The sequence below is a fragment of the Branchiostoma belcheri genome, unplaced genomic scaffold (genome assembly GCF_001625305.1).
Source record: "Branchiostoma belcheri isolate BF01 breed outbred unplaced genomic scaffold, Haploidv18h27 scaffold34, whole genome shotgun sequence".
In the NCBI taxonomy this organism is placed as follows: domain Eukaryota; kingdom Metazoa; phylum Chordata; class Leptocardii; order Amphioxiformes; family Branchiostomatidae; genus Branchiostoma; species Branchiostoma belcheri.
Genome location: NW_017803954.1, coordinates 120,390 through 145,593, shown reverse-complemented (window position 1 = coordinate 145,593; position 25,204 = coordinate 120,390). Strand labels below are relative to the sequence as shown.

General features: G+C 41.8%; 4 protein-coding genes across 5 annotated transcripts; 2 read left to right on the top strand and 2 right to left on the bottom strand.

Annotated features, from left to right (window-relative positions):
- The first annotated feature begins 3,855 nt into the window (after window positions 1-3,855).
- Window positions 3,856-11,342, top strand: LOC109475630 (nucleolar protein 56-like). Its single transcript, XM_019776367.1, has 10 exons — window positions 3,856-3,900; window positions 5,166-5,370; window positions 6,020-6,181; window positions 6,568-6,766; window positions 7,345-7,532; window positions 7,851-8,103; window positions 8,418-8,566; window positions 8,995-9,116; window positions 9,449-9,799; window positions 10,312-11,342. Exons 1-10 carry the CDS (start codon window positions 3,898-3,900, stop codon window positions 10,468-10,470), a joined length of 1,791 nt encoding a protein of 596 aa, XP_019631926.1. The 5' UTR covers window positions 3,856-3,897; the 3' UTR covers window positions 10,471-11,342.
- A 168-nt stretch (window positions 11,343-11,510) lies between these two features.
- On the bottom strand, window positions 11,511-13,010 carry LOC109475458. The gene is made up of 2 exons (XM_019776058.1): window positions 12,704-13,010; window positions 11,511-12,057 (listed from the first exon to the last, which is right to left on the bottom strand). The coding sequence occupies exon 2, from the start codon at window positions 12,034-12,036 to the stop codon at window positions 11,593-11,595; it is 444 nt and encodes a 147-aa protein (XP_019631617.1). The 5' UTR covers window positions 12,037-12,057; window positions 12,704-13,010; the 3' UTR covers window positions 11,511-11,592.
- A 2,644-nt stretch (window positions 13,011-15,654) lies between these two features.
- On the bottom strand, window positions 15,655-20,383 carry LOC109475573 (gastrula zinc finger protein XlCGF52.1-like). Of its 2 annotated transcripts, none has more exons than XM_019776255.1 (3): window positions 20,306-20,383; window positions 17,421-17,529; window positions 15,655-17,009 (listed from the first exon to the last, which is right to left on the bottom strand). In XM_019776255.1, exons 2-3 carry the CDS (start codon window positions 17,470-17,472, stop codon window positions 16,285-16,287), a joined length of 777 nt encoding a protein of 258 aa, XP_019631814.1. In that variant the 5' UTR covers window positions 17,473-17,529; window positions 20,306-20,383; the 3' UTR covers window positions 15,655-16,284. The 2 variants fall into 2 exon arrangements, with proteins under 2 accessions (XP_019631814.1, XP_019631813.1); XM_019776254.1 differs by lacking the exon at window positions 20,306-20,383 and adding an exon at window positions 17,791-18,096.
- A 315-nt stretch (window positions 20,384-20,698) lies between these two features.
- On the top strand, window positions 20,699-22,648 carry LOC109475574 (small integral membrane protein 19-like). The gene is made up of 3 exons (XM_019776257.1): window positions 20,699-20,855; window positions 21,223-21,359; window positions 21,871-22,648. The coding sequence occupies exons 1-3, from the start codon at window positions 20,725-20,727 to the stop codon at window positions 21,963-21,965; spliced, it is 363 nt and encodes a 120-aa protein (XP_019631816.1). The 5' UTR covers window positions 20,699-20,724; the 3' UTR covers window positions 21,966-22,648.
- The last annotated feature ends 2,556 nt before the right edge of the window (window positions 22,649-25,204 follow it).

Genomic DNA, 25,204 nt, shown 5'->3' with positions numbered 1-25,204 from the left:
GTATTACTATTAGGGACTTCACAATCACAGCATCCAACCGCACTAACACAAGAAACCAATAAATTCGGAAAATTTCTCAATAATGTTTGGAAATTAACCTTATAAAAATATAAGTGAATTTTTATTTCAGTTGTAGCCGAAAAAAATGTTTTCATGCGTTTAAAGTTTCGTTTTAGCACCTTGTAATATGTACTTAGTACATGTATCTTGTACATTTGGATGCTATCTTGACCTTTGACCACTGTTGTCGTGAAACACCGTCGGCCATTTCAGTCGAACCGCAGGTCACCGTAGAACGTGTTATTCTCTAAGATACGGCTTTTGCCGGGTCACGATTTGACCCTGTTGCATGGGTGTAAACAACTGCCTATATTGTAACAAAAATACCTCAGACCTACATAATGTTTATACTTTTTCATATCTGCAGGCTTTGCCGTGTACAACCATGTAGATATTTCCGTGCATTGCAAAATGACAGCGAGTCGCTACGGCCTTCCAAACATTAGCAATGTTTGGTCAGTTTTATTTTGCTTGTCTTTTTTGCTGTTCGACTGGATCCCATTAGCTAATACCACAGTGTGATAGCCCACTTCTTCGCCTTTACATTGATGCCAAAGACCCCTGGTAAATTTTATGGCAAACGGGTTTGCCCCCCAAAAAAACTGTGACGATGCGCACATCGCGGTGGTCAAATTTTAGCTACTGACACACACCATCCTGAGTTTCCGCTACATTTTGATACATTTCGCGTAATGTCATAAAATTCGTTTCTTGGTATGAGAAACTGTATGAATGCGGCTGCCACATGCAATATAATAAGTGATATGATAACATTCAAGTATATACAAAAAGAGGAATTTAATACAAGGTTCTGACCATTCAAAAATCGTCAAATTTGAAGTCAATCGGTTTCGAACTCCTGCGTTCGATCCATGGAACCAAGGCAGCGCGTTCTATTTTTCGCGCCGCCAACAATGTTGCAACTTTCTACCGCTGTTTGCGAAAGTTCATCAAAAGAAGGAATCAAGTTTTTTCATCACAAACAGACTTTCTTAAACCCATTCCAAGTCAGACTTATACCATGAAGACGCTAGAGAAAGTGGTATTTATGTGCAACTATACCAATGTCAGTACATATGCCCGATGTATGTATATTTACAGTAACAGGTCATAGTGTCCGATTTCTCCTTCAAAAATTCGGCCATGAAAAATCAACCTGTTGTTGTATTTGTTCATGCCCAAATTCCTTCTCTTCTGTTTTCATCCGTAAAGTGGGTATCGTTTTCAAGCTTACTATTTGGTCGATATTCTTCCACTTTCATTTTTGTTTTATATAACTTTTAACAGAACATTTTTAAAGGCAAAGAAACTGTAAAGAAATTACACTTTTTCTCAAGGTCGAGCTGCAATACACATCGTGCAACTTCCAAACTAAGTACACAGGTGTCAAGCCAACATAACTATATTTCAGCCATATTTTACATTACAGGTGTATTGGTTAGAAGTTAGAACTAGTTGCAAAAGGTTAGCGATTTGAACAAAAATCGTTGAGAATTCGACTGAATGAGCCCAACTTACTATCGGTTACTATATTGTAACAACTACAGGATCCCAAAAGAAACAACACATGATAGATGAGGGAGGGTCTATACTTTATTAAACAATACACCAAATCGACGATAAAATAGGGCAAACGGGTTTGCCCCCAAAAAAACTAAAGGGTACCTATCTCGAGTGGAATCATCTCCATCATACACGGTCAACTTTGAAACCTCGTTTCTCCAACAAACACCACCGGTAATGTACATCTACGACCTTGAGCGTGACGCCGGCCCTTCTTACATCTCACATTAACGTATGACAAGGAAACACTTACGCAAAGCGGAGTTACAAGCGAAACAGTAAACAGTAGCAAACTCTCGCGGATTCTCGCGGATCACATTACCTTGGAAAAGAAGCGCGAGATTTAAACGAGATCTTAGAGAGAGCTGCGCAGAACCGATGCGCATAGCGGTCTGCGGTTCGACTGATTTTGTCAGTCTCGCCGTAGATTTTCGAGCCGTTTTTTCGAGCAAATTTCAACGGTTTTAAACATTTTACGGCCTCAAAAACTGATATAACAAGGAAAGCAAGTTGTAGTTGTTATTTTCATGCGTAACATTTCTTCTGGGGATGGATTATTTTTCCGCCGAGCTGCCGAAAACTAGCGTCATGCCGCGACCATGCGGTCGGGTGCGGGCGGCCGGCGGGAGTATCGGTGAGCTTTCACGATGTAAACAAAGACATTCGGAGTTGTTCACATGAAAATTTTGCTGTGAAACGCCAGTGGGGTGTCAGATTTTCTACCAATGACAGCGTTTTCTTTGCGGCGTCATGGCGAGATCGACAATTCATCGTCAATTCACAAGATTGTGCCGACAATGGAATGAATAGGCTAAAATTTTTATTGGCGCACCGTGCGACCGTGATTTCAAATGTAGTCGCACCGTCAAAATTTTGGGCGCATATGCGACCAAATCAGTCGCAGTCACGAGCCCTGGATGGGGACATAAAGCAGATATTCTTGCATAATACTAATAGGAAGCTTATAGCATTAAACCATTGCACCTAAAAGAACCCAACCCACCTATTGAGAAGAGTAGGGGTGACTTGGTTTGCTTGGCAGAAAACACAAGCCATTGCGGGAAGCTGCATTGCACTACCTGCTACTTGAAAAAGCTTAATTGCTTCACCACAATTGAGTGTGACAAGATCAGAAGAAGAGATGGTGTATCTATCATCCATTTTGTAAGGTAGCAGTTCCATCATACATAATACATGTTACAAATCCTGTAACATAACATTTCAACTTTTACCTGGACTAGCACTGCAGGAAAATATCCATTCAACACTTCACATTTGGGCCCAAAAAGAGCAACTGTTGCAGTTATACATGATAAATATTTAATCAAATCCTGCTATTATATTTACTTAATTCTGTGATTTATCTATCTGATATTATACACATACACACATTGCTAGGTAAATAGAGTAAGTGTTTCACCAAACTGTTTTTTTCTTCTTCACTTCTGATATTTTGGTACCTTGAAATTTTAACCTATTTAAAAACGATTGCTGAAGTTCCATGATAATTCCGTATGTGACCACGCATGGTAGGTTAGAATGGGAAATGAGCGTAAGTTTGACCATATTTGGTGTGGTGCTATGCAGTTCTGAAAACGCTGTTGTTGTTGTGCGCATGGGCGCTTATCCCCGCGCTCTTCTAATCCCACTTAATGAGCCGTTCTGTGTACGACGAGCTGGTTGTTGTTAATTACATGTCGGCTGAAAGCGGGCGTGATCCCTCCCCTTTCCCAGGCTAAGCCAGAGCCACTAATCCAAAACTATGACGTAATGTGCACCTCGAGGTGAACCTGTGCTCCCCCTCCGTCCACCCTCCACTGCCCGCACGTCCCCGCGAACACACACCGCTCACCGCCGGCCGGGAACTGTCCGCACAGCGGGAAAATGTCCCAAACCGTGTCGGCCAGCCGTGCAAGGGGATGTTGGCCTTACCTCTGACCCCGCCGCCGCTTCAGTAGAAGGCTGAGGTGGGTTGGAGGCTGGCGAGGAAGAGACGGTCCAGCTCGGCTTCACCACGCGATTCCCCCAGCTCTGACTGTTCCGCACGAGCCCCTATCTACAGATAGATCTCCTCTGCTATTGTTTAAATAAAATACGATATTTACCCCTAAAAAATAAGTAAAACCGCCGAAAAACACTCAAATCATCATTTTTTCCATGCAAGCCTTACCCTGACGGCGATCATCAGAGATCGATTATCCACCACGTGATCCCGTGGTCACGTGAGAAGTACGCCGATCTCGCGAGAACTAACGAGACCGGGACCAAGCCAAGATGGTGGGTAGTTCATGCGTGGTCGCTAAAACTTGCTAAGAAATTGTCATTTTCGCCCGTATTTTTCAACGCCAATGCCGATTGAACGTGGTATATTTCAAAAGGAGACCATTCCCCGTAGATGCACTTAATTTCAGTTTCATAAGTTTTGAATTTGTGTGTAGAACCACGTCGAAAGTGCAAAAGGCGTGCAGGGCTCTAGCTGATGCCATGTGCTTTCCCAACAGGGTGGGAGGGGGGCCCGCAAATTATTTCTCTCCTCGAAGCAACGTCTGGTGTTTATCCTCAGAGTTCACGAGAAAAATCGATAAAGGACAAAAATCCTCGCGGTGTATCACCACCTGAGCTGTAAGTCTAGTGTGCAATCTTGTCCAGAAGTCCAGGGAGCCCAAGCTGAGTTATCTCAAGAATAAAGGACTAAGATGAGACTCATTGAGAGTAAATCACAAGACAGTCTAGTTCAGGCCAGGAGGGAAATATGTGTAGAAATATATTATGATGTAGGGAGAGAGAGAGAGAGGCCAGACAAAGAAGAAAACAATCCAATTCGAAAATAGCATTTTTTTTTTGCAACAGGAGATTTTAGAACATAATTTTTTGCTCGTTTTTCAACGTTTGAATTTGAACTTACTCTATTGATTTGAACTTACTTTATTATTTTGTAATCAACATTATGTACAAAGTATTGTTATCTATGTTTTATTTTATTGACCCCATGAAGAATAGTGCTTTTAAGCACTAAGTAATGGGGATCGAAATAAGCAAACAAACAAACCACGTGTAGAAGATTTCTGCACACGTGGTTTACTTAAATTTTAAAAGGCTGTTTTAAAGGGAATCACCCTGTCAGACTGTTCCAGTTTTCCTGTAGCCTGACCTGTCTGTATGATGAGAATGGAAGTGCCGTCTGATGTTGCACCTGATTATTGATCAATCCAACCCTGATGGACAGGTTTAGGCTCAGGAAAATTGAGAAAAACTTCAGAAGGAAAATCTTTTCATTTAATGGTTGAGTAATGTTTTTAACTATGTTTTGTCTGTGTGTTTTCAACTATGTTTTTTCATGTTTCAAACACGGAACCTCCACTTTATGTCCCATCCTCGAGCACATCCCTAACTGAAGCTCAGTGCTCATTTTTATCTGACTCAAGTGAGGAAATTTTCCAACCCACACACTTGCCCAAGGGTACAACATTGAGGCTGGCCATGGATTCGAACCCAGAACCTTTAGGCTTCTAAGTCAATATTTTTCTATGTATACCCTGCAGGCTGGTCTTCACGTTCTGTTCGAGCATGCCTCGGGGTACGCCCTGTTCCGCGTGGAGGAGACGGAGGAGATCGGGATGCTCCTACCCACCGTGGAGAAGAGCGTCAAGTCGTACGAAAAGTTCAACTCAACGGTGAAGCTGGTGGCCTTCTCACCATTCAAGTCTGGCACAAATGCACTTGACAACTGTAACGCTATTTCTGAAGGTAGGAAATAAGAATAAGAATGTTCATTCAAGGCTCACCACGTCCTTAGAAACTAGTAAGAAAAGAAATCAGATGAAATAGATGATGAGAAAGAATGAACCTTTCACTTGACTTGCATTTGTAAAACCCTAATGATTTCTCATTGGTTTCATTATTATTGGCAAAGTTCTAAGAATATCCCAGTCATTTTAGTAATACTCAAGTTGCATGCTGGAGACAATCATGACTTAACAATAGTAACAGTTCGGAACCTTAACCCTGCTGTTCATGCATGCTGTATGATGCCCTAGGCCCTGTGCCAGTGATGATCTCCTACTCTCAGAGACTCGAGTCAGTGATGTCTAGAGTTTCAAGACGGATCTGAGGCAAAGCAAAACACCATGGTTGTTAAAATCCTGTTGAACAACTTTGTCTAGTTTTAATGGTGCAAAACTATTCACATCTGATTTTTATACCACAGCATACCTGCTGTACAAAACACATTTGAATTGGTTCTTTGTGGCAATCTAGATGTGGGAGAAACTTAGTGCATTTGGTAAAGTTACTGAAAAGTCATTCTGCTAAAGCATGAAATTGTATGGTTAGTCATTTTTGATTCATAAGTCATGATGTCTGAAAAAGAACCCCTTTTCCCCTGTACCTCATACAGGAATTCTCCATGATGATCTGAAGGTGTTCCTGGAGAATAACTTTCCTCTTAAGAAGAAGAAAGCCACCTTAGGAATTGCTGACCCCAAGATTGGCTCCGCAATACAAGAGGAGCTTGGGATACCACTAACTGGTGGGGATGTGGTACTGGAAGTCCTCAGAGGTATGTTGTAGAATTCAAGCTTGCATCATGTTTACAATCTTTCTTGTATAGCCTGACCTGTCTGTGTGATGAGAATGGAAGTGCCGTCTGATGTTGCACCTGATTATTGATCAATCCAACCCTGATGGACAGGTTTAGGCTTACTTTTCAACAACTCCCTTGTGTTTTTGGAAGAGTCTTGGACACGCTCTTATTTCTTTGGTGGTGAAATCTGTATGTCTTTTTGTATAGGTATAACTCTCATCATATATCATACTTCCTATACTATAAAAACAGGATATGTGTAGACTGGATCACACGTTTATGAGTCAAACTTGTAGAGTGATCCTAAGATTTCCTTGTACTGATTTCTGTAAGATTTCACACAAGATCCCTTCTTCACACAGGTATCAAGCTCCATTTCCACCTGCTTGTGAGGGGTCTGACAGAGACCTCTGCCTCCAAGGCCCAGCTGGGTTTGGGTCACAGCTACTCCAGGGCCAAGGTCAAGTTCAACGTGCACAGAGCAGACAACATGATCATCCAGTCCATCAGTCTGCTGGACCAGCTGGACAAGGACATCAACACCTTCTCCATGAGGATACGGTGAGGGAATAGGTGGAGAATCATGTGATGGTGATAGGGCCACATAGTATTAGAAGGCATTCCTTGGTCTTGTAGGCCACAAACTAGTAAACAACAAGTCTCGTCACTGAATCTCATGAAAGATAGGGGATGCTGTCTGAAAAGTCTGACTCATCATAAAATTTATTTAGTTGCTTGATAATTTATTTTGCATTGCATGATATTCTAGCTAGATGTCAAGCCCTCATCAACAAAACAAAAATACACAACTAAGAATAAACCCATTGTTTGAAAAAATCCAATGTCGAGAAATATGATAAGTTGTGCTTTTTTCAACAACAGATTTTCTTTCCCAGTGCGGTAGTTATGGCAAAAGGCCACCATGCCATTCATGGGAATTACTCTGTCAGATAGTTTAGGTTTTTCTCGTTTTCCTGTTTTCTGACCTGTCTGTGTGATGAGGATGGAAGTGCCGTCTGATGTTGCACCTGATTATTGATCAATCCAACCCTGATGGACAGGTCAGTTGTCATGGGACAGTAGATCAGAACAGTTTCAACCATGGACCTTTATGTAATTCCCACCCGTGGTCCTTTCAGAGAGTGGTACTCCTACCACTTCCCGGAGCTGGTGAAGATCGTGAACGACAACTACATGTACGCGCGTCTGGCGAGGATCATCGGGGACAGGAAGCTGCTGAAGGAGGACCGTCTGGAGGAGCTGGAGGAGATCACCATGGACAGTGCCAAGGCTGAGGCCATCATACAGAGTGCCAAGTCTTCCATGGGTGAGTCAGGGGCAGGGGTTAGAACTGCACTACTGCAGAGCTAGTACTTACATAGATGTTGTTACATTGACAAATGTATTTGTTTATTTCAGCTTTGTTACAATACAGTAACTGAGTTATCAGAACAGGAGTAATATGATGCAACTCAAAATGATACATACAAAGCATCATCAAATTAACATTAAATATACTGACACACCATAAAAGAGATACATTTTTAATTTTTTGTCCTTTTGGAGGGCCTGGGTAAGGTTGATCCGGGCAGGTGTTTGTCAAAGCACTTCAACGCAAGACCAGCAATGTCTGTCTTTATTTCAGGAATGGATATTTCCCCCATTGATCTGATCAACATCGAGACCTTTGCATCGCGTGTGGTGTCCCTGGCGGAGTATCGGAAGTCGCTGCACGCCTACCTGCAGGGTAAGATGCACAACGTGGCGCCCAACCTGTCAGCTCTGATCGGGGAGCAGGTGGGAGCACGGCTGATCTCACACGCCGGAAGTCTGACCAACCTGGCCAAGTACCCGGCCTCCACAGTACAGATCCTCGGGGCCGAGAAGGCTCTGTTCAGGTGAGGAATAAATTAATTAGCAGTTCAGCTAATGAGAGCATGGCAGTCAGCTGTTCAACCAATGAGAGTGTGGCATCATTCTCATTAAATACTTGCAACTTTGTGTTTTTATATTGTGTTTGTACTCTTTTGATGGAGGTGGGCAAGGCTATAGGATCTGTGTATTATCATGCTGCTCCCCTTAAATCCATAAGAATACTAGTACTTTCCTTGACATTTTCAGGGTTTCAAGTTTTCCATCATTTATATCGGGGAGTCGGGGATAATCTGATTTGAGTTTTGACATTTACAATGATGATGCCTCTTTATTGCAGAGCCTTGAAGACTCGTGGCAACACCCCCAAGTACGGCCTCATCTTCCATTCCACGTTCATCGGCCGAGCAGGCGCCAAGAACAAAGGGCGCATCTCCCGTTACCTCGCTAACAAGTGCTCCATCGCTTCCAGGGTGGACTGCTTTGCAGGTAAGTCTGAAAGCACTCCTTTAAGCAGTGCTTTTTAAAGACACAAGTAACCATGTAAAATGATATTCAGATCAACTCCATGCTGGTGATCATACTAATATATAAAGACTTCAAACTGTCCATAGAATGTCTGTATGAACCCAGAAAGTTCAGATTAGCTGGCTTCCTGTCCACATGATGAGAAAGGAAGTGCCGTCAGATGACATGTTCAGCTGACGACCCAATCCAACCCTGAACGGACAGCTTCTCAAATATTTTCTGTTATACCTTTCATTGTTCGTCAAGAGACAGATTTGACAAACAAGTGTAAACTAGCTAACGCCTCCAGCAAGGCTGAAGAAAGTCTGTTACCAATTGGTACCGTGTACATCCATAAGCTTGTATGTTTGTGGTGCCCAGACTAATGAATGATCTGAATTGTTCTCCAGATGTCCCTACCGACGTGATCGGCAACAAGTTACGTGATCAGGTGGAGGAGAGGTTATCGTTCTACGAGACGGGGACAGCGCCCCGCAAGAACATTGACGTGATGAAGGAGGCATTGTCAGAGGTGGGGAGAATCAGTCACTGACGAAAGCTAGTGGATACTAGCTGAAACGTCTGACGTTTTCAAAATCATATCCAGTTGCTTGAGTAACTGTTTTTTGGCATATCGTATTACCTGGATGTCTAACCTTCATCGACGTGGGGAGAATCTATTTACCTTAACTCTGTCTCATCTGCCACTGGCACATAGAATGACAAAAAGACACACAACCTTTATAAATGCTCCAATTTTTTTTCAGTTGTAAGACTGTACATCATCACAGTATTTAAGCACTGTTCAGTGAAATGACTGGAGACCTATTTACATTTGTAACCTCTTGAATATTTCCATGCCAGATGAATGAAATGATTGCCAAGAAGAAAAAGGAGGACAAGAAAAAGAAGAAGAAGAGAAAACTGACAGAAAATGGGGACCACAATGCCACAACAGATGGGGCCGAGGAAGAAGAGACGCCGGTGAAGAAGAAAAAGAAGAAGGGGCAGAGTGAGGGGGAACAGTCAGCAGCTGATATCTCCCTGAACCAGAGCACTGCCACAGATGGGGAGGGGGAGGGGAAGAAGAAGAAGAAAAAGAAGAAGCAGAGCGAGACCGAAGCGACTGTGACAGAAACCGAAGTCTCACAGAATGAGAGTGCAGTCGCTGATGGAGACTCTGAGGGCAAGAAAAAGAAGAAGAAGAAAAAGAAGGTATGAGTAAACCCTTGAAGTGAAACTCTTCAATTCGTTATGTTATTTTTATTCAAGGATGGTGGTAGGAGTTACAATCCATTATTTACCGGTTTTGACTTTTTTGAGAAAGTCTACTTCAGGGACAGAAAATCCTGTCTCATATACATGTAACTTGAGGCCACAATGTTCATTTTTAGTTTTTTTCAGCAGAACTACCTTTTTTTAAATTTGATCAAGGAACTTGTTTTTGAACCTGCCTGAATGATGAAAAAGGAAGTGCCGTCAGATGTGAAACTGACGAGTCAATCCAACCCTGACCAGCAGGTCCTCTTGTGAATTAGAAGAAGAATAGAAAGGAAGGAAGACTGCACTTGGAAGTTATAGAAAAATTACACAAAATGTTTCAGGTGGTTGTGTAAGAATGAAGAGGAACAAGTGACACTTTCACCAGAACAAGAATGTAACTAACATTTTCTTACACACTTTGTCAATCCTCTTGCATAATGTCTTTTGTTGTTGGTTGTTTGTAGGAGACAGCTGAGCCTGAGCAGGAGGAAGAACCAGCCCAGGCACCAAAGAAGAAAAAGAAGCAGGCTCAGGCTCTAGAGGAAAGCATGGTTCTTGCAGATGATGAGGGGGAAGCAACACCGAAAAAGGAGAAAAAGAAGAAGAAAAAAGACAAGAAATAAGACAGTAATCAGCTGTAGACACACCCTCCCACGCAAACATCACCTGATGACATTCTTTCTCATATTGATTGGTTTGTTTGTCCCAGGAAAGATATATGACAAAAATTGTCTGGTAGTATGTTGTTGCGACCCAAAGTCAAACTATTGCAAAATGACAATATTAGTCATTGCATTGCAAAAAAGTCTTTGTCCTATTACAGAAGAAGCTATTTTTTTGTATCAGACATATAGCATCCTAAAAATAGGTGGGGGTGAGGATGCATTATCGTGTGCATTATCGTGGAACCTGTTTGACACATGTCAAGCCTTGGCACTTCATAGCCATACGTTTATGGCTAGTTTTTATTTCCACTACTATGTGATGCTGTAGCATGGCAGTCAGTATTTTCAAGTACATCTACTTTTTACTTGCCCATGAATGGCATAACGTCATTTTATTATTACAATATTAAGTCATCTTATTGGCATGTAGATCTACATTGACCACAATTATTGAGAATTGTCTCTGTTCCCAAGTAATTTGAGAAGTCCACCTTTCTGTCCTTGCCTTTTCTTCGACCTGGTACAATACCCTTTTATGACTTGACATGGATAACTGTCATGTAATAATGTTTTCCACAGGGCAGATAGCATCGAGAAAATACACAATGTGGAATACCTTAGTGAAAGTTTTGTTGTATAATCAGCAGAGAAGGTGGACATGTTTACATATAAAACAAAGGGACTTGCATAAAATGATTCAGTTTTATTTGTTCCCCTACTTGTATAATGTGTACAAGTTAACTTCTGAATCAATCAAGTAAGTTAACATTGGAAGAAAGCTGTAACTGCTCCAAATTATACGATTAAAGTCATTGTAAGTTTTATATTTACCCAACTTGTTTGTCCCTCTTTCCTTTACTGTACCTGCATTGGTTGGACGGTTACATACATGTACTAGTTAGTGGTATCATTGACCTTAGGAAGACTTGTTTCAAAACTAACTCAATGAAGCTCACTCTGACAGAAATCCTTCCTTTCCATTTAGGGAAGATATATACATGTATACATAAATTGGTAAAATTGCCACCGTCCAAACGACCATGATGTAAAACAACCATTTAAGTAAAATGACTTCCTCCCCTACCGAGAGTACCTATAAAGGACCTTCATGTTTGTGTATTTGTGTGGAATAAGTTCCACGGATGTCTTGTACCAGGCCTCACAGTCTGTTAGAGACGTCTTCACCTCGGTTCTGTACGTCATAGTCACGTGCTGGGGGAGGATGACCAATGACGTGCTGTACTCAGTCCGTCTGTTCTTCGTCCAGCATAACGGAGACCCTTTCGCCCGCGTCACGTTCCCGCCGTGCGTCAGTCCGTGTTGATTGACAGGCAGCATGAGCTGCAGTGCGCACCTGAAGATGACGGTGTCGATGAAACGTTTCTCTGTCAGCGTGTGGCAGGCGAAGGAGAAGTAGTAGATGCAGGGCTGTTCGTCTCGGTGTTGGGGGAGGATGGCGAGTTCACAGCAGCGAGCGGGGGTGATTTGTGTGCAGGGCCGCTGGGTTAGGGCCAGGTACAGCATCCCGCCGGACAGCACTATTGACTGAAAAGCAAAATAGGGGGGAAATTGCTAGAACTTTGTCTTACTTTCGCGTACATGCCGCAAGTAGTTGTCTAAAGAAACCAATACACACAAAATGTGGAACTGCTAGTACATGTTCACAACCAGCTGCTTGGAGACTACCCGACACAACCACGTTTTCTTCGGTTTTATCGCCTTCGATTTAAATGCCAACACCAACTAACATTTCCTTTTAAAAGTCGTTTAGTCTTACGACAGATAGCCAAGAAATGTGTCCTTTATGGGTTTGTTTTATCACCCGTCCCACTATGATCCCATTCGCATGCACAGCTTAAAGAGTGTCACAACACCGATAGGCTGACCACAGTGGCTTTCTCATTACACAATGTAGTCCACGCCCCAAACCGCACGATTCTCACCATGGACTGTATATAAAGTAGAAACTGTACATGTAGCTGTACTGTACAATGGGAAGAATTTGCACACACTGCACCCATTTCACTTGTTCCATCGATCGGATACACACACATTGTCGAATTTGGTTACACTTGGCTAAGATCTAGTCCACTTTAGCTATTAGCGAGTCTTCTTTTGAATTGAACCGAATATATGTACCACATGCTCCTGAATGGAGAGTATACGTACGTACATATGACAATACTCCTACCTCGTCAGTACCTTCAGTGAGCACTGCTATTTCTTCTTCGGCACGTGACACACAGTCGATATAGATAAAGGACACTTAGAACACGCTGTAGAATCAGCTGTTCACGATGTCCCATGTCCGTGTGCCGGATTCCCTGGATGTTCTCCAGTACTGATATTGGTGTAACTAACAATACAGTCACCTTAAAAACAATTAGGGCCCCTTAAAGATGGCGGTTCAACCCTTGAACAGCGGAAATGTCGTCCCTTCCCAGGCAACAGTTCTGCCTTCTCCGCAGAGCCAAAGGTTGACAACAGTACAAAGCGGAACAAACAGTACGGTGTCAGAACAGCAGCTTTTGTGGTTACCTTGCACCGATCACGGAGAAGTCCCCAGGGGGGTAGCGAAGTCGCATTATCAGAGAAACATCATGAAATAGTACGTACAGAACTCTGGGTATAACCCGGTGGGAATGGTAACTGCATGAGATAACGACGACCTATCAGAGCCTTAACAACACTAATAAATCGATGCAGACTTGTCCGTACATTGTGGTTCCCTTATTTGCTTGATAAACAGTACATGTTTAAATATTAGATATTCGAGATTGCTGTGTGACGATTTAACATACATAGTTTTCTACAATCAAAACTGTGTTTTCCGAGCAAATAGACTTTTCCAACTCGCAAGGACATTATGGTTGTAAAATGTGTAATCTGTCAACCAGTGTAAAAGCAAAACCATCAGTAGGATGTACAAAGGAAGGAAAAACAACACATCTGCTACGAACTTCGAAACCCCCAGGCCACTCTTGTCATGATAGACGCACGAACGCCTATTATTTCAGTCCAAAGGTTCCAACTGCGACCCGCTGATCTTTGCATTCACAAATTTTCCACAGACGACCGGTACTTTCCTGCTGTAAATTGGTTGTCAAGGCAACGCCTGACGAGCCAACAAGAACGGCCGTAAGGGTTGTCTCTCATCTGCCAGTGTGCTTTTCAAGGATTATCAATTTTAACAGTAGGGTAATGCTTGTTGTTTAGCTAGAAATATTCTAACAAATGCAGTTAACGTAAAGAAAAACTTTCATGTTAATGAAAAACAGGAAACCTGATGTTCCACACGATTTACGGTGTCCAATGAAGTTAGTTCCCGCATCAACCCAAATTTAACCGTGACTGATGTGGTTTGTTTCTCTCTCGCAAGGTGGTGTTCTCGCGTCATGGCCAAAGGAAGTGCCATTGCAATATCATATGCCTTTAAGTCAAACAAGAAATCGAAGATTTCATACCTCCGTAAAGTTGGAGTTGTTGCGAATTTCTTGTTCTATTCATTATTGTGAATTTCTTTCTGATCTGTGCATATTCCTGTCACTTCTCCCAGCCTGGAGGGACCATTTTGACCTCCAGTCCAACCTTCCAGTCAGTCTGTGGCACAACCCCCACTCATTTAAATAACTATTGACACACAAGCAAACATACAAACACACCGAAACCCTGTACATGGAGATAACAAAGATCTAGTCTTTAGAGATGGGCACATCCTAAACAATATCTGTACTTGTACATGTTTAAATTTAGGAAGAACAAAGTGAATAGGTAGATAACATTATCAGCCAAGATGAACAAATTAAACTACATTCATGATTATAAGTAAACTTTGGCCTCTTTTGGCCTAGTAAACTAGCATCTTGTTATACACAAGGTAAGACAACCTATTAAGTTTTTTTCTGGGCAAACTAAATTGGTCCCTATAAAGTGTGCTTTATGCAGATAAATAAAGTGTATTTAAGGAAATGTGTATTGAGGAAAACTGTGCAATATTATGTGTCTTGATGTATCACAATGTTTCCCTGCATGTTTGGTTAATAATGGCCGGCGTGACCTGGGCTCAATGTCTTTCTTTTATTTGGGAATAAAGAATGATTATACTACTTAAGTTCACACCTCCTGCAGACTGAAATCAGATACTGTAACAGTACTGGTATTGGATGTTAACAGTAACAGTAATGATGTAACTTCTTTTACATGTACTAGTTTAAAATTAAAATTGTACTACTGTTACTGGCTACAGAAATCTAACTTTAGATATATGTTACACTGCAAAATTTTTGCAGTATTCAAGTAAACATGTAAAACTTTGAGTAATATGCTATGTAACTAGTTCTGAACATTAGAAGTAGTGGTAAAATGACATTTTACAACTACTGTTATACAATGTATGTGCAAAACAATTCATGCTGCTAGACATGAAAAGATTACTTAAAACTAGAAAGGCCAATATTTGCTTTGGAGCAAATACAGCGATGGGTTCACCACATTTTACGACATGGCAGGGAAAGAATGAGAAACACAAGGGAAAACAATGATTTACATTGATATAACTATAATATGAAGTAACATACAACTAAAACAACAGTTGGATAGCTATTCCCTACTTTATTGGTTAGGATTTTTAATTGCATAATGCAAACTGTTGATTTTCAAAAAAAGAAAAAAAAACGTTCATGCCCCGCATTCCAATGCTGGAGCAGAAAAGCTTGAAATACCTACCAAAACACTTGAATAAAGACATACTGTCAGTATGGAAATGCTCTGTGCAGGTGTTAATCAAGTTAAATCCCAACAGCCAATCAGCAAGAAATGCTCTGTGCAGGTGGAAATGCTCTGTGCAGGTGTTAATCAAGTTAAATCCCAACAGCCAATCAGCAAGAAGTATAGAGGAAAGCTGCATGCCTATTGGTTGATGCCCTGCATTCCATTGTGATGACTCATGCCCAGACGTGGTAAACACGGCACACTAACACAGTAATACATTTGCTATAACACAGCCAAAAAACTCAAATAAAACCATTCTAAAAGCCTGTTTCACAAAAATCTAAAAAACGCCTAGGGGTATTTGCCCACTGTACCTCCATACCAAATTTCAGGACCTTAGGGCCTAAAATGAAGAAGCTGAATCCATTTAAAAAATGGCAGGAGAAGAAGAAGGAGAAACATCAGAAAAAGCAATATGGGTTCACCACCACTTCGTGGTGTGGTGAACCCATAATAAGAATAATATTTTGTCTAAGGCTAAACAATGGCTGCCTTACTAGTCAATGATGCTCAAAATACTGAAGTGTGTTCATTGCTACTTGGGCCTGCAGACTGTAAGTGTCAGACAAAACACCAGGGGCTCCAATTTTCTCAGATACTACATGCTTTCAATAACTATTTGTCTGACTTTCCAGGTCTGTCTTGACACTAACTATCATGATTTGTGTTAAGGACCACAAGACCCTGGAAGTGTCTGTCCTAATGTGTCTGTCTTTCATCCCAGCCTCAGTTGTCTTCTGCTATCTCCTCCACTTCGTTTGGAGTCTTTCTACTCTTTTTCCTTACCATAGTCATGTAAACCGAGTGCACATGCACCTGTATCCATCTCTGCTTACTCTCTGTCCAGAACTATTGCAGATATGTCCATCATTTTTTCATGCTCATCTTCAGACATTTCAACTTTATCCCGTCCCAATGTCAGTATTTTTGGTACCACCCGAGTCCCTCCCCATCATTTCCTTCCCTCCCATTCTCTCTGATGAGGGTGTGTCTGTCACCTGATCAATCATCTGATCCAATCTGATGACTTTCTTGTGATCCAATCAGATGGCTTTCTTCTGATCCAATCAGATGGCCTGTGGCAGTCTTCACTTCATCTTCTGAATCCTTCTCTAATGTCATTTCTTCCTTCTTCTTTCTTCTCTTCCTCTTACCCCCTGTGCCAATGGCTCTCCCCTTTGTTCTTGGCTTGAAAGTCCCATCTCTGTAGTGTTTCTTCATGTGGGTCTTCAAGTTGCTCTTCTGTGCAAAGGAAGATGAACACACGTCACACCTGTAGGGTTTCTCGCCTGTGTGTATAAGCAGGTGTGCAGGCAGGTTCCCCTTGTAGAGGGTTTCATACTTGCAGGACTCGTACGGACACCTGAAGGGTTTATGCGGCAGGTGGGTAAACATGTGCTGCTCCAATGCCTTAGGTCCGTAGCAGATCTTACCACAATGGTGGCACAGCTCGTGGGACCTCCCTTTCCCGTGCATTTTTCTCATATGGGTCATCAGCTTACATTTTGAGGTTGAGGTGAAACTGCACTCCTCACACGGGAACTCTCCTTTGTACTTGCAGGTCTGATGATGGGTCTCCATGGCTTCCTTGGTTCCCCAGTAATGGTGACAGTACCAACATTGCTTGGTCTCAATACCATGATCACTTTTCATGTGCCTGGAAAGACTGTTCTTGCTGATGGTTGTGTAGTCACAGTGTTTACACTTTACTGGCCCCACTCCCAGTCCTGTCAAAGAATGAAAAGCATCTGTAAAATTGGACTAATATTCAAGTGATATCATATGATGAATTCAACCACAAGAAAAGGGATATGTGGCCTCCTTAGCAGTATGACATGTCACAATTTTTACACAAAAAGCACTAGTCATAGGGCTGACTGAGGAGGCTAAGGGAAAAGATTGAGCATGAACAGATAACATCAGGCAATGTTTTCTATTTTCTTATACATGTATGTTGTAGGCTGCATGTTTGAAAGCAAAATTTCAACCTTTACACAGAATCTCCATAGATCCATAAATCATTATCCAAATCTACTACAAAACATGAACTCAAACGTTTGCATGCAGAAAAGAGCAATCAAAAACATTTTACATTTTGCCAAAAATTTTCATTTATAACAAGGCCTGAATTGACTCACCGTGTCTTGACACTCGATGTAATCGTAAACAGAACTTTGGTGTTTGTTTCATATTCACACTCCTCACACTTGTAAATTGTACTTTTGTACTTCTTTTTCACGTCTGGATCTGGGGACATAGAAAACATCATTTCACTCTTACATCCAACTGTGGAAACATTGTGTCATAGGCAAAAATGACAAGAAAAGGCAAAATGTACAATAGAAATGGTTAAAAACAGCAACAAAAGAATTGCACTCACAATATCAAACAAATACTGTACACACATGCACAATCCTTCTATGTATGATGAGACCAAAGGTAACACATCACCCGACAATCAAACACACTTTCCCTAACTAATGTGAAACTAAATATCAACAATCCAACCTTCACAGTGTTTCTGCTGCATGTGTGTCTTGATCCAACTTGGAAAGGGGCTGCGGTATTCACAGAGGGTACAGGCATACTTCAGGTCTTCCCTCTTGGTATGTTTACAGAGTACATGTCTCTTTAGATGTGATGCTCTAGCAGCTTTGTAGTCACACTTAGCACATTGAAAATCCTTTGTGCCAATTTCAGTTTGTTTAGTCAGCGTCCTTTTCTTTTTTCCATGTGCTTTTTCTCCATGGCGAATATACTGTCTTCTGGTTTGGAAAATCTTATCACAGTCTGGGCACCTAAGCCTGTGCATATTCATGTGTTCTGCCAGTTTTTCAGGATCATCTGTCTTGAACCTGCATCTGGGCATCTTACAACGTGGGTGTACCTCATCCTCGTGCTTCAACATCTCCCCCAGGCTGTTTCCAGTGAAACTGCAGCTCACACACACTGCAGCACCCTTGTGGACGGTGATCGTGTGGTTGTATATGACATGCGTTTTTTCGCTTGTGTAGTGACATTGTGGACACTTGTACTGCTTCCTGTTCCCGCGTGGCTTTCGTGGCGTCCAGTTTTTGACGGCTAGCCCATGGTCTCGACTGAGGTGGGCATTTAGCCTAATTTTGCTAGTAGAGACAAAATTGCAGTGATCACATTTGTTGAGGGCTGGGCTTTCCTTTGAATTCCTCCTCCTCATCCTTTTCTTCATACTATGTTTGGTACAACCAGGTTGAGCTGGTGTCTTCACGGTAGTGTTGTCCCACTCACTGTCTGAGCCACCCTCATCAGAACCGCTGCTAGAATAGGACTGTTCAGACTCGCTCACCTCCCTCCTTCTCTTCCTGGGTCTGCCACGTTTCTGCTCAAGGTCATTAATGTCATCACCATCTGAGTCAGGTGAGCTTTCTTCAACATACACAGGTGCCTTCTTCTTTCTAGCACTCCTCCTTAAACCCACACTCTTTTCACTGTAACACTCTTCTGACTCTCTTTCTGCCCCTTTCTTGGTGTTTAAGGCTTCTTGATGACTATGCCCAGCACTGCTGCTCGTTTCTGACAGCAAAGCTTTCTTAACATCTTTTCGTCTCACTTGCACTGTCTTCTGCCTGGCTGGTTTTCTTGTAACTTCACGCCTCTTTCTACCAGACTTCGTTTCTTGCTTCTTGCCAACAAGTTTACCCAACTCACTGTGATCAACAGCAATCTCTGTACCCTTTTGCCTCTTTTTACTTGAGTTTTTTGTTCTAATATCCTGCCCTTTACTTGTCATAGAAGGCTGACGAGTCTTTCTAGTCTGTTGGGTTGTCTTTTTCCCAACCCTGTTACTTGGTGAGCTCTTGGCCACATTCTTCTTTGTTGTCTTTGATCTGGACCGAGTTTGTCTCCTTAATGGAGTGAGTGGAGTGTCTGTTTTTCTTTTGCTTCTTCTTGGCATCCCCCTCCTAGGAACACTGCCTGTATCAACAGTTTTGGAGTGAGAAGTTTGTCTAGAAGATGTGAGTGTATCTTGTAGTGTCTCTGCTTTTCTTTGAGTAACCTTCTTTCTTAAAGAGGTTCTTGCAACAGCCTCTTCTCCCTTTCTCTTTTTTTCTTCACTAACATCTTCTTTACCAGTCTCCTCCACAGATCCCAGTTGTCTCTTATCCTCCAAAGAATCCTTCCTTACTGACACCCCAGGTGTCTCTGTATGGTTTTCTGACACCTTGGTAGTTCTTGTTTCTGCCGTCTTGTCATTGCCAGATGGTTGTTGAAAGCGTGGTCTTGCTGGCATAAGAAGAGGTCCATGGTCTTCACATTCCAGCAGCATGAGATAATCATCAGGGTCTGATTCAGATGACAGGTGTATATTGCCATCTTTGTCCCTCTCAGAAAGACCATGTTCACCATGTTTGTCAGCTTGGTCTGCCCTATTGTCTGACTTGTCAACTTCCATGGATGAAGTAGTATTGGAATTCTTGGTCTGGAGAAGATCTTGTAGCTACATGTATTATGATGCTAGTTTTTTCCTGACAACCTTTTGCCCCCAGCAGGTATCTGAAAGAATAAGTGGCACGTAGCTTTTGTATGACGTTGGAAAACTACCTGAAAGAATTACATGTCACATCATTGTATGTAATGTAGGATTGTATGATGTAATTTGACCCAGTACATATTACAAAATGTAACGTTACACATCTTCTCTTCTTGATCTTGATCTCTAACAAGTAACATTAACTGCATTCAAATGTAACCCATATGCATGTTACAGTACACATTACTCATGGCCCCAAATCAAATCATACTACCCGGGACATACCAAGTCACAACCCTGACAATCAGCCGACAGAAAATCTCTGCCCACTCACTAAAAATGCTGCCTGGGACAAGATACACTACCCCCACCCAAATAAATTGAAGCTGAGCCGCCCAAAACAATATTTCTGTGCCGGAAGTAAGAACGACAATATCATCATGACATCGTGCACCTTTGCATAATCTACTTTGGAAACTCACTGTGTGTTATAACTCCACGCTTGAACCTTGCCTTGTGGGAGCTCCTAGGATCCGAGCCTGGGGCCTAGTGCACGTGAGAGGTTCAGCTTATTATGTCAGACATTAGTTCTCTGAAGATGTAACGGTACTTATTTCGTCTCCAATTCTATGCAATCCATCTGTAACTGGGGACAATCAAGACACTTCCAGTACATGTACCTTTGCGCCTCCCCTTTGTTTGCCAGGAAAAAGATTTGACCTGACTTGACCCAGTGAGCGCATCGTAATGTCAAATAGTTCATGACCGTCTTTAGGGATAAAGAGATATTGACAGTAAAATTAGGATTTCAGAATTATTGAACGTAACAGTTGGATACTGAGATATGGATTAATTGTATGTCAAATGTCCGCATTTTCTGATGATTTTTTTTAAAAACCAAAGCCATTTCTCACGTTTTGATGCTGTGCTAAATGACAACAAAGAAAATGTCGGAAGCTCGGCGGGCAGACTTTCACCACATCCACGACGCCTGGATCGAGGCTACCAACGTCTACCTCGCCGTTATCCTCATCAGTATCGGGCTGTTCTTGTACGTCAAAAAGTGGGTAAACTGGTTCTGTTTGGTACCGTCTGTGCGTTGTTTTGTTTCAAACGCAGCACGGATTTGGGAAGTCAACGCCCCCCTCCCCAACACATATGATGATGACAACAACAAAAGATTCTACCTAATGCATGGAGCTCAGTGTATGATATGGAAACTAATGCTTCTCACTTCTTAATCTTTTTAACTTTCTAGTTGTGTGCCCGTGCAATTACTATTAAATTCCTACGCCTGTTCTTAGTATTTTTCACCTGGAAATGAATGTCTGTCTGTTTTTTATCTACTCTAGCACTAGCAGATCTGTCCGTCTGTGCTACTTTATATTCCCATGTCACTCACCAAGGTTGTTTGGCGTTCTGATCCGCAGGCACTTTAAAAGGCCAATGATCCGAGTGTTTCCGAGCTCAGGACAAGACTCTGTCTCTGCTGTAGACAGGCGCAAAAGAGCTGATGACGACTTCAAAAATGTACGACTGAGGCAACAGCTGGAACACTGGTACATCGGTGAGTAGTTAGACGTTAGACGATAAAGAAGAATTCAGACTGATAACCTGGATTCAACTGATTTTATTTTAAAAACTCTAGAACGGGATCAGCAGCCGGCCCCTTCTGTAACTTTAGTACTCATCATACGTAACAGTTAACAGGGAAAAGAGTGATGTTTGGAAAGTCATTACTTCCAGGTATGGAAGTTGTGTGTGGCTGAGTTACGGGTTTGTGTGTCTGTTTGCCCAAGTAGCAACTGTTACATGCAGAGTGGCAGGTGGTTTGACAGTTGATTTATATAGTTCTCGTTCAAGACAGAAGGTGACAAGGATTAAGGAAATGGTGTAATACTCAATTAGATTACATCATATAATCCCCTCCACAGTTCCAATTAATTCAGGAAAACCCAAAACACTTACTGGAGGTCTTTGAATTTGAATGTCATGGAAATCTCTGTCTGTATACAGTATAGTCTACAAGAAAGTAATAATTAAGTACACGTGCTGAATATCTCCCTTTTTGTTCTCAGCAAGGAAATGGGAGCAAGGTCAGGAGAGGTCAGCATCCTTGGAAAAGTCCTCAACAGTTCCCCCATCAACAGTTGTTAGCATTGAGGATAGATGATGATTAGGCAGCATCTATGAGGACAAAAAGTGTTTTACCTCGGGTTGGTGGATGGTGGAAAAAGCAGTCGAGTCTGACATCCCAACTCTGCATGTGAGCCATTCCAACAACAGACTGTTGACTGATTACAGGCCAGTCTACTCAACCTGGAGTTTCAGGCTGATACAGTACTTTTGCCCCATGTCGCTGTTGTTATTAAGATTGCTCCACTTTTTTGTTATCAAAAAAGGAGCAAGTATTTTTGAACACGGTAGAAAGGTCAAGTGGATTTTGTCTTTTATTTATCTCAGAATCATCACCTATTACTATTCATGTACTGTCCCATATGTACTTGCACTTGCAAATACCTGTAAAGTCTAAGTATTCCACTAAATGAGACCATTGCAAGGCTATCACTACCTTAATAGCCACTGCATTTTATAAGTATGACTGGAGAGGGACAAAGAGATTACTCTTCACTTTAGCTACTGAAACAAAAAAGAAAAGTGCAATAACATCTGTTTCATACTTATCTACAACAATAAATGATATAGAAATGTTAGTTTCCTGTTTTCTATTGAAGAATTTGCTTATGATTTTTCCTTGACACAGTATTTCTGCCACTGGAGTGACCATCAGTGAAATGACGTGTTTTGCCTGGGAAGGCCTGGCCTCATACAGGGGTCATTCTCTCTCTCTCTCTCTCTCTCTCTCAAAGAAAAAACACATTTTACCCAGAAAGTTAAACCACTGCACACTTTTATTCTCGACACCAATAGTAAAGCATAATAATAATCAAACCCCTATGTAATCATTTGTGTTCAGCAGATCATAGAAATCTTTGTGGAACTGATTGATGTGATAAATACACATTTGTTCAGGCCTTTGTTCGGATTAGTAATTGTTCGAATGAACAGTTCACATCATTATTCATGAAACCTTATACCTCCACTATTTTACTATCAGTAATGCTGCATAGTCTTGATGATATGTCTGTCAACCACACTGGAATTAATTTTGACTTGGCTACTCCTCTACATACAAATATATAAGCACTGATATAAGATCTTTGATAGAATCGTATAAAATCATGAAACCTGTGGCAATGATTTGTCCTATTCTACTCATCCAGAAAACTCCTTACAAACTTGACATGTTATAACTGTTTTAAAAAACACATCTTTAGAAATTGTTAAGAACCTACCCATACTACATGTATACCAGATACATCTACATCTATCATAAAATGTTCCATGCATTACTTAGTAAAATGAAAACACTTAAAAGCATAAAGCAAAAACCACAATATGTATGTACATGTATATCTTGCTATAAACTTTCTTGGCAAGCAAAGTTTTATATTACTAGTATACCTATACACACCTCACAGTCATGACATTGACAGTTTAATCTTTCAGCACACAAAACGAGCCTAGCTGTACATGTAACTGTTTCAGTAACATTGGTATGTTGGCTACTTATATTTTACAATGTCAGGGCTCTCAGATAGACTCAAATCATCTACTACTACTCCTTTGGCATGTTCTTACGCATAGCAAGGCATGCCACAACGGTAACCATGGCAATAAGGACAGGGATCAGGATGACATTCCCCAGTGTCATGACAGCCCTGGCTGCCCACATGACCCTCCCCACCGCCCCGCTCAGGACCATCCCTATCTCCATGACAACAGCCCCAAACTGGTCCCCTTCATCTGCCATGTCCTGTAGGTAGCTCATGTGTCGGGCCCAGGGTAGGGCAAAGGTCTGGAAATGTACAGAGGGAAAATTTGAGTATCTCAGTAAGAACAAGATCTCAAATCTAGCTTCATAGTAAAATCATACATAAGGTATAAAATTGTAAAAGGTAAGGCCTTATGAATATGATTGGAAAAATGTTGGCTAAGATTTGTCATTCTCTTCACACTGGTTTCAACTTCATTTGTGTTTCTCAACAAGAGTACATGATAAACAACAATGGAAGAAGCCGTTTTTTCTTAACTGAGAAGTCAGCCACTGCTTTTGGATCAAGCAGGTCACATGTAAATTAACAAAGACAATGCTCAAATAGAAGAAAGGAAGGTGAGAAGAAAAGTGGAAGTGTTATACCTTGACAATGGATGTAGCCGTCTCGGACCGCTGCATCAGCCACACGATGGGGTTGGCCAGGGTGTGGTACCCCTCCATCACGTGTGGGAACTCTGCAGCCAGCTGGCGACCAAAGGCAGCGTCAGCCAGGTAGGTCTGGGCATCCAGGTGACCTGTAGGGTCAAAAGTGGTGACATGCATCATCTTATCTGAACTGAGAAACAATTTTATGGCTAGACTCATCGAAGGTGATATACCCCATCAAGTATTTGTCATTTTGCCCAATAGCCCCGTGGAGGGGGTCAGCTTGTCAAGCCTCCAAAACCCATCACTCTTAATATCAGGAAGAGCTGGGATGACCCTGTGTGCTGATTTATAAAAGTGAGCTGCAGCAAAGGCACATTTCACTATCTGCAACCAAAAAGCATTATGCTTTGTCTAAATCATTATGCTTTGAGATTGATAAAAGAAGGATAGCAAATAACTGCTGTCATTAAAAGTAAATTCAGTAAGATCTAAAGCCTTGTCTGGGTACAAAACAATCTACTCATTTAGAAGTAAGCAAAACGTTTTTCAAATACTAACCTTGGGCAAAAAGTTCAGTGCAAATGATCTTGCCACTGCTAGCCTCACTGATCCCCGTGGCAGCAGCAGTACCGCAGGTGCCTCCGATTCCGAGCGCGCAGGGTGCAACACATGCAGCTGCACCGATACCTGTGTACAACAAAATGCATATCAAAGCTACAGGTAGCTGTGCGTGGTTCATAGTCTATGTAAGGTAGTCATAATCTAAAAAGTTAGTAGCCTATCATTTTCAATATCAAATTGTCACATTTGACACAAACAGGGACAACGTCAGTTTTAGTTGAATGTAATTGACATCTAGGAGTCCATCTTACCCAATGTGAAGAATGACAGGATTCCGACACAAACTCCACACCCGACAGCGCTGCCAGCACACGTCCCAATAGCACCTGCAGTACCTGCAGACAACAGTAGGCGGCGGCGGCCACCCTGAAAAACAAAGCAACGGGAAAACAAAATGTATTGATTTTGCATTTCTTAACGCACATATAGTCCATATGTCGGGAGAATATGTTATGAACTTATGGAAGAAATATGCGGCAAAACCTTACAAAGACCATGGGCACACCTGGTCGGTAACAGGATAG

Bases quoted from the DNA above. Each gene is read 5' to 3' on its own strand.
- LOC109475573 (XM_019776255.1), bottom strand. From the start codon at position 17,472: ATGAAACAAACACCAAAGTTCTGTTTACGATTACATCGAGTGTCAAGA. The intron at 17,010-17,420 runs GTGAGTCAATTC...ATTCTTTGACAG, and splicing joins ACATCGAGTGTCAAGACACG to GACTGGGAGTGGGGCCAGTA.
- LOC109475574 (XM_019776257.1), top strand. From the start codon at position 20,725: ATGACAACAAAGAAAATGTCGGAAGCTCGGCGGGCAGACTTTCACCAC. The intron at 20,856-21,222 runs GTGGGTAAACTG...TCTGATCCGCAG, and splicing joins CTGTTCTTGTACGTCAAAAA to GCACTTTAAAAGGCCAATGA. The intron at 21,360-21,870 runs GTGAGTAGTTAG...TTTTGTTCTCAG, and splicing joins GCTGGAACACTGGTACATCG to CAAGGAAATGGGAGCAAGGT.
- LOC109475458 (XM_019776058.1), bottom strand. From the start codon at position 12,036: ATGCTGTACCTGGCCCTAACCCAGCGGCCCTGCACACAAATCACCCCC.
- LOC109475630 (XM_019776367.1), top strand. The intron at 8,104-8,417 runs GTGAGGAATAAA...TCTTTATTGCAG, and splicing joins GCCGAGAAGGCTCTGTTCAG to AGCCTTGAAGACTCGTGGCA. The intron at 8,567-8,994 runs GTAAGTCTGAAA...ATTGTTCTCCAG, and splicing joins CAGGGTGGACTGCTTTGCAG to ATGTCCCTACCGACGTGATC.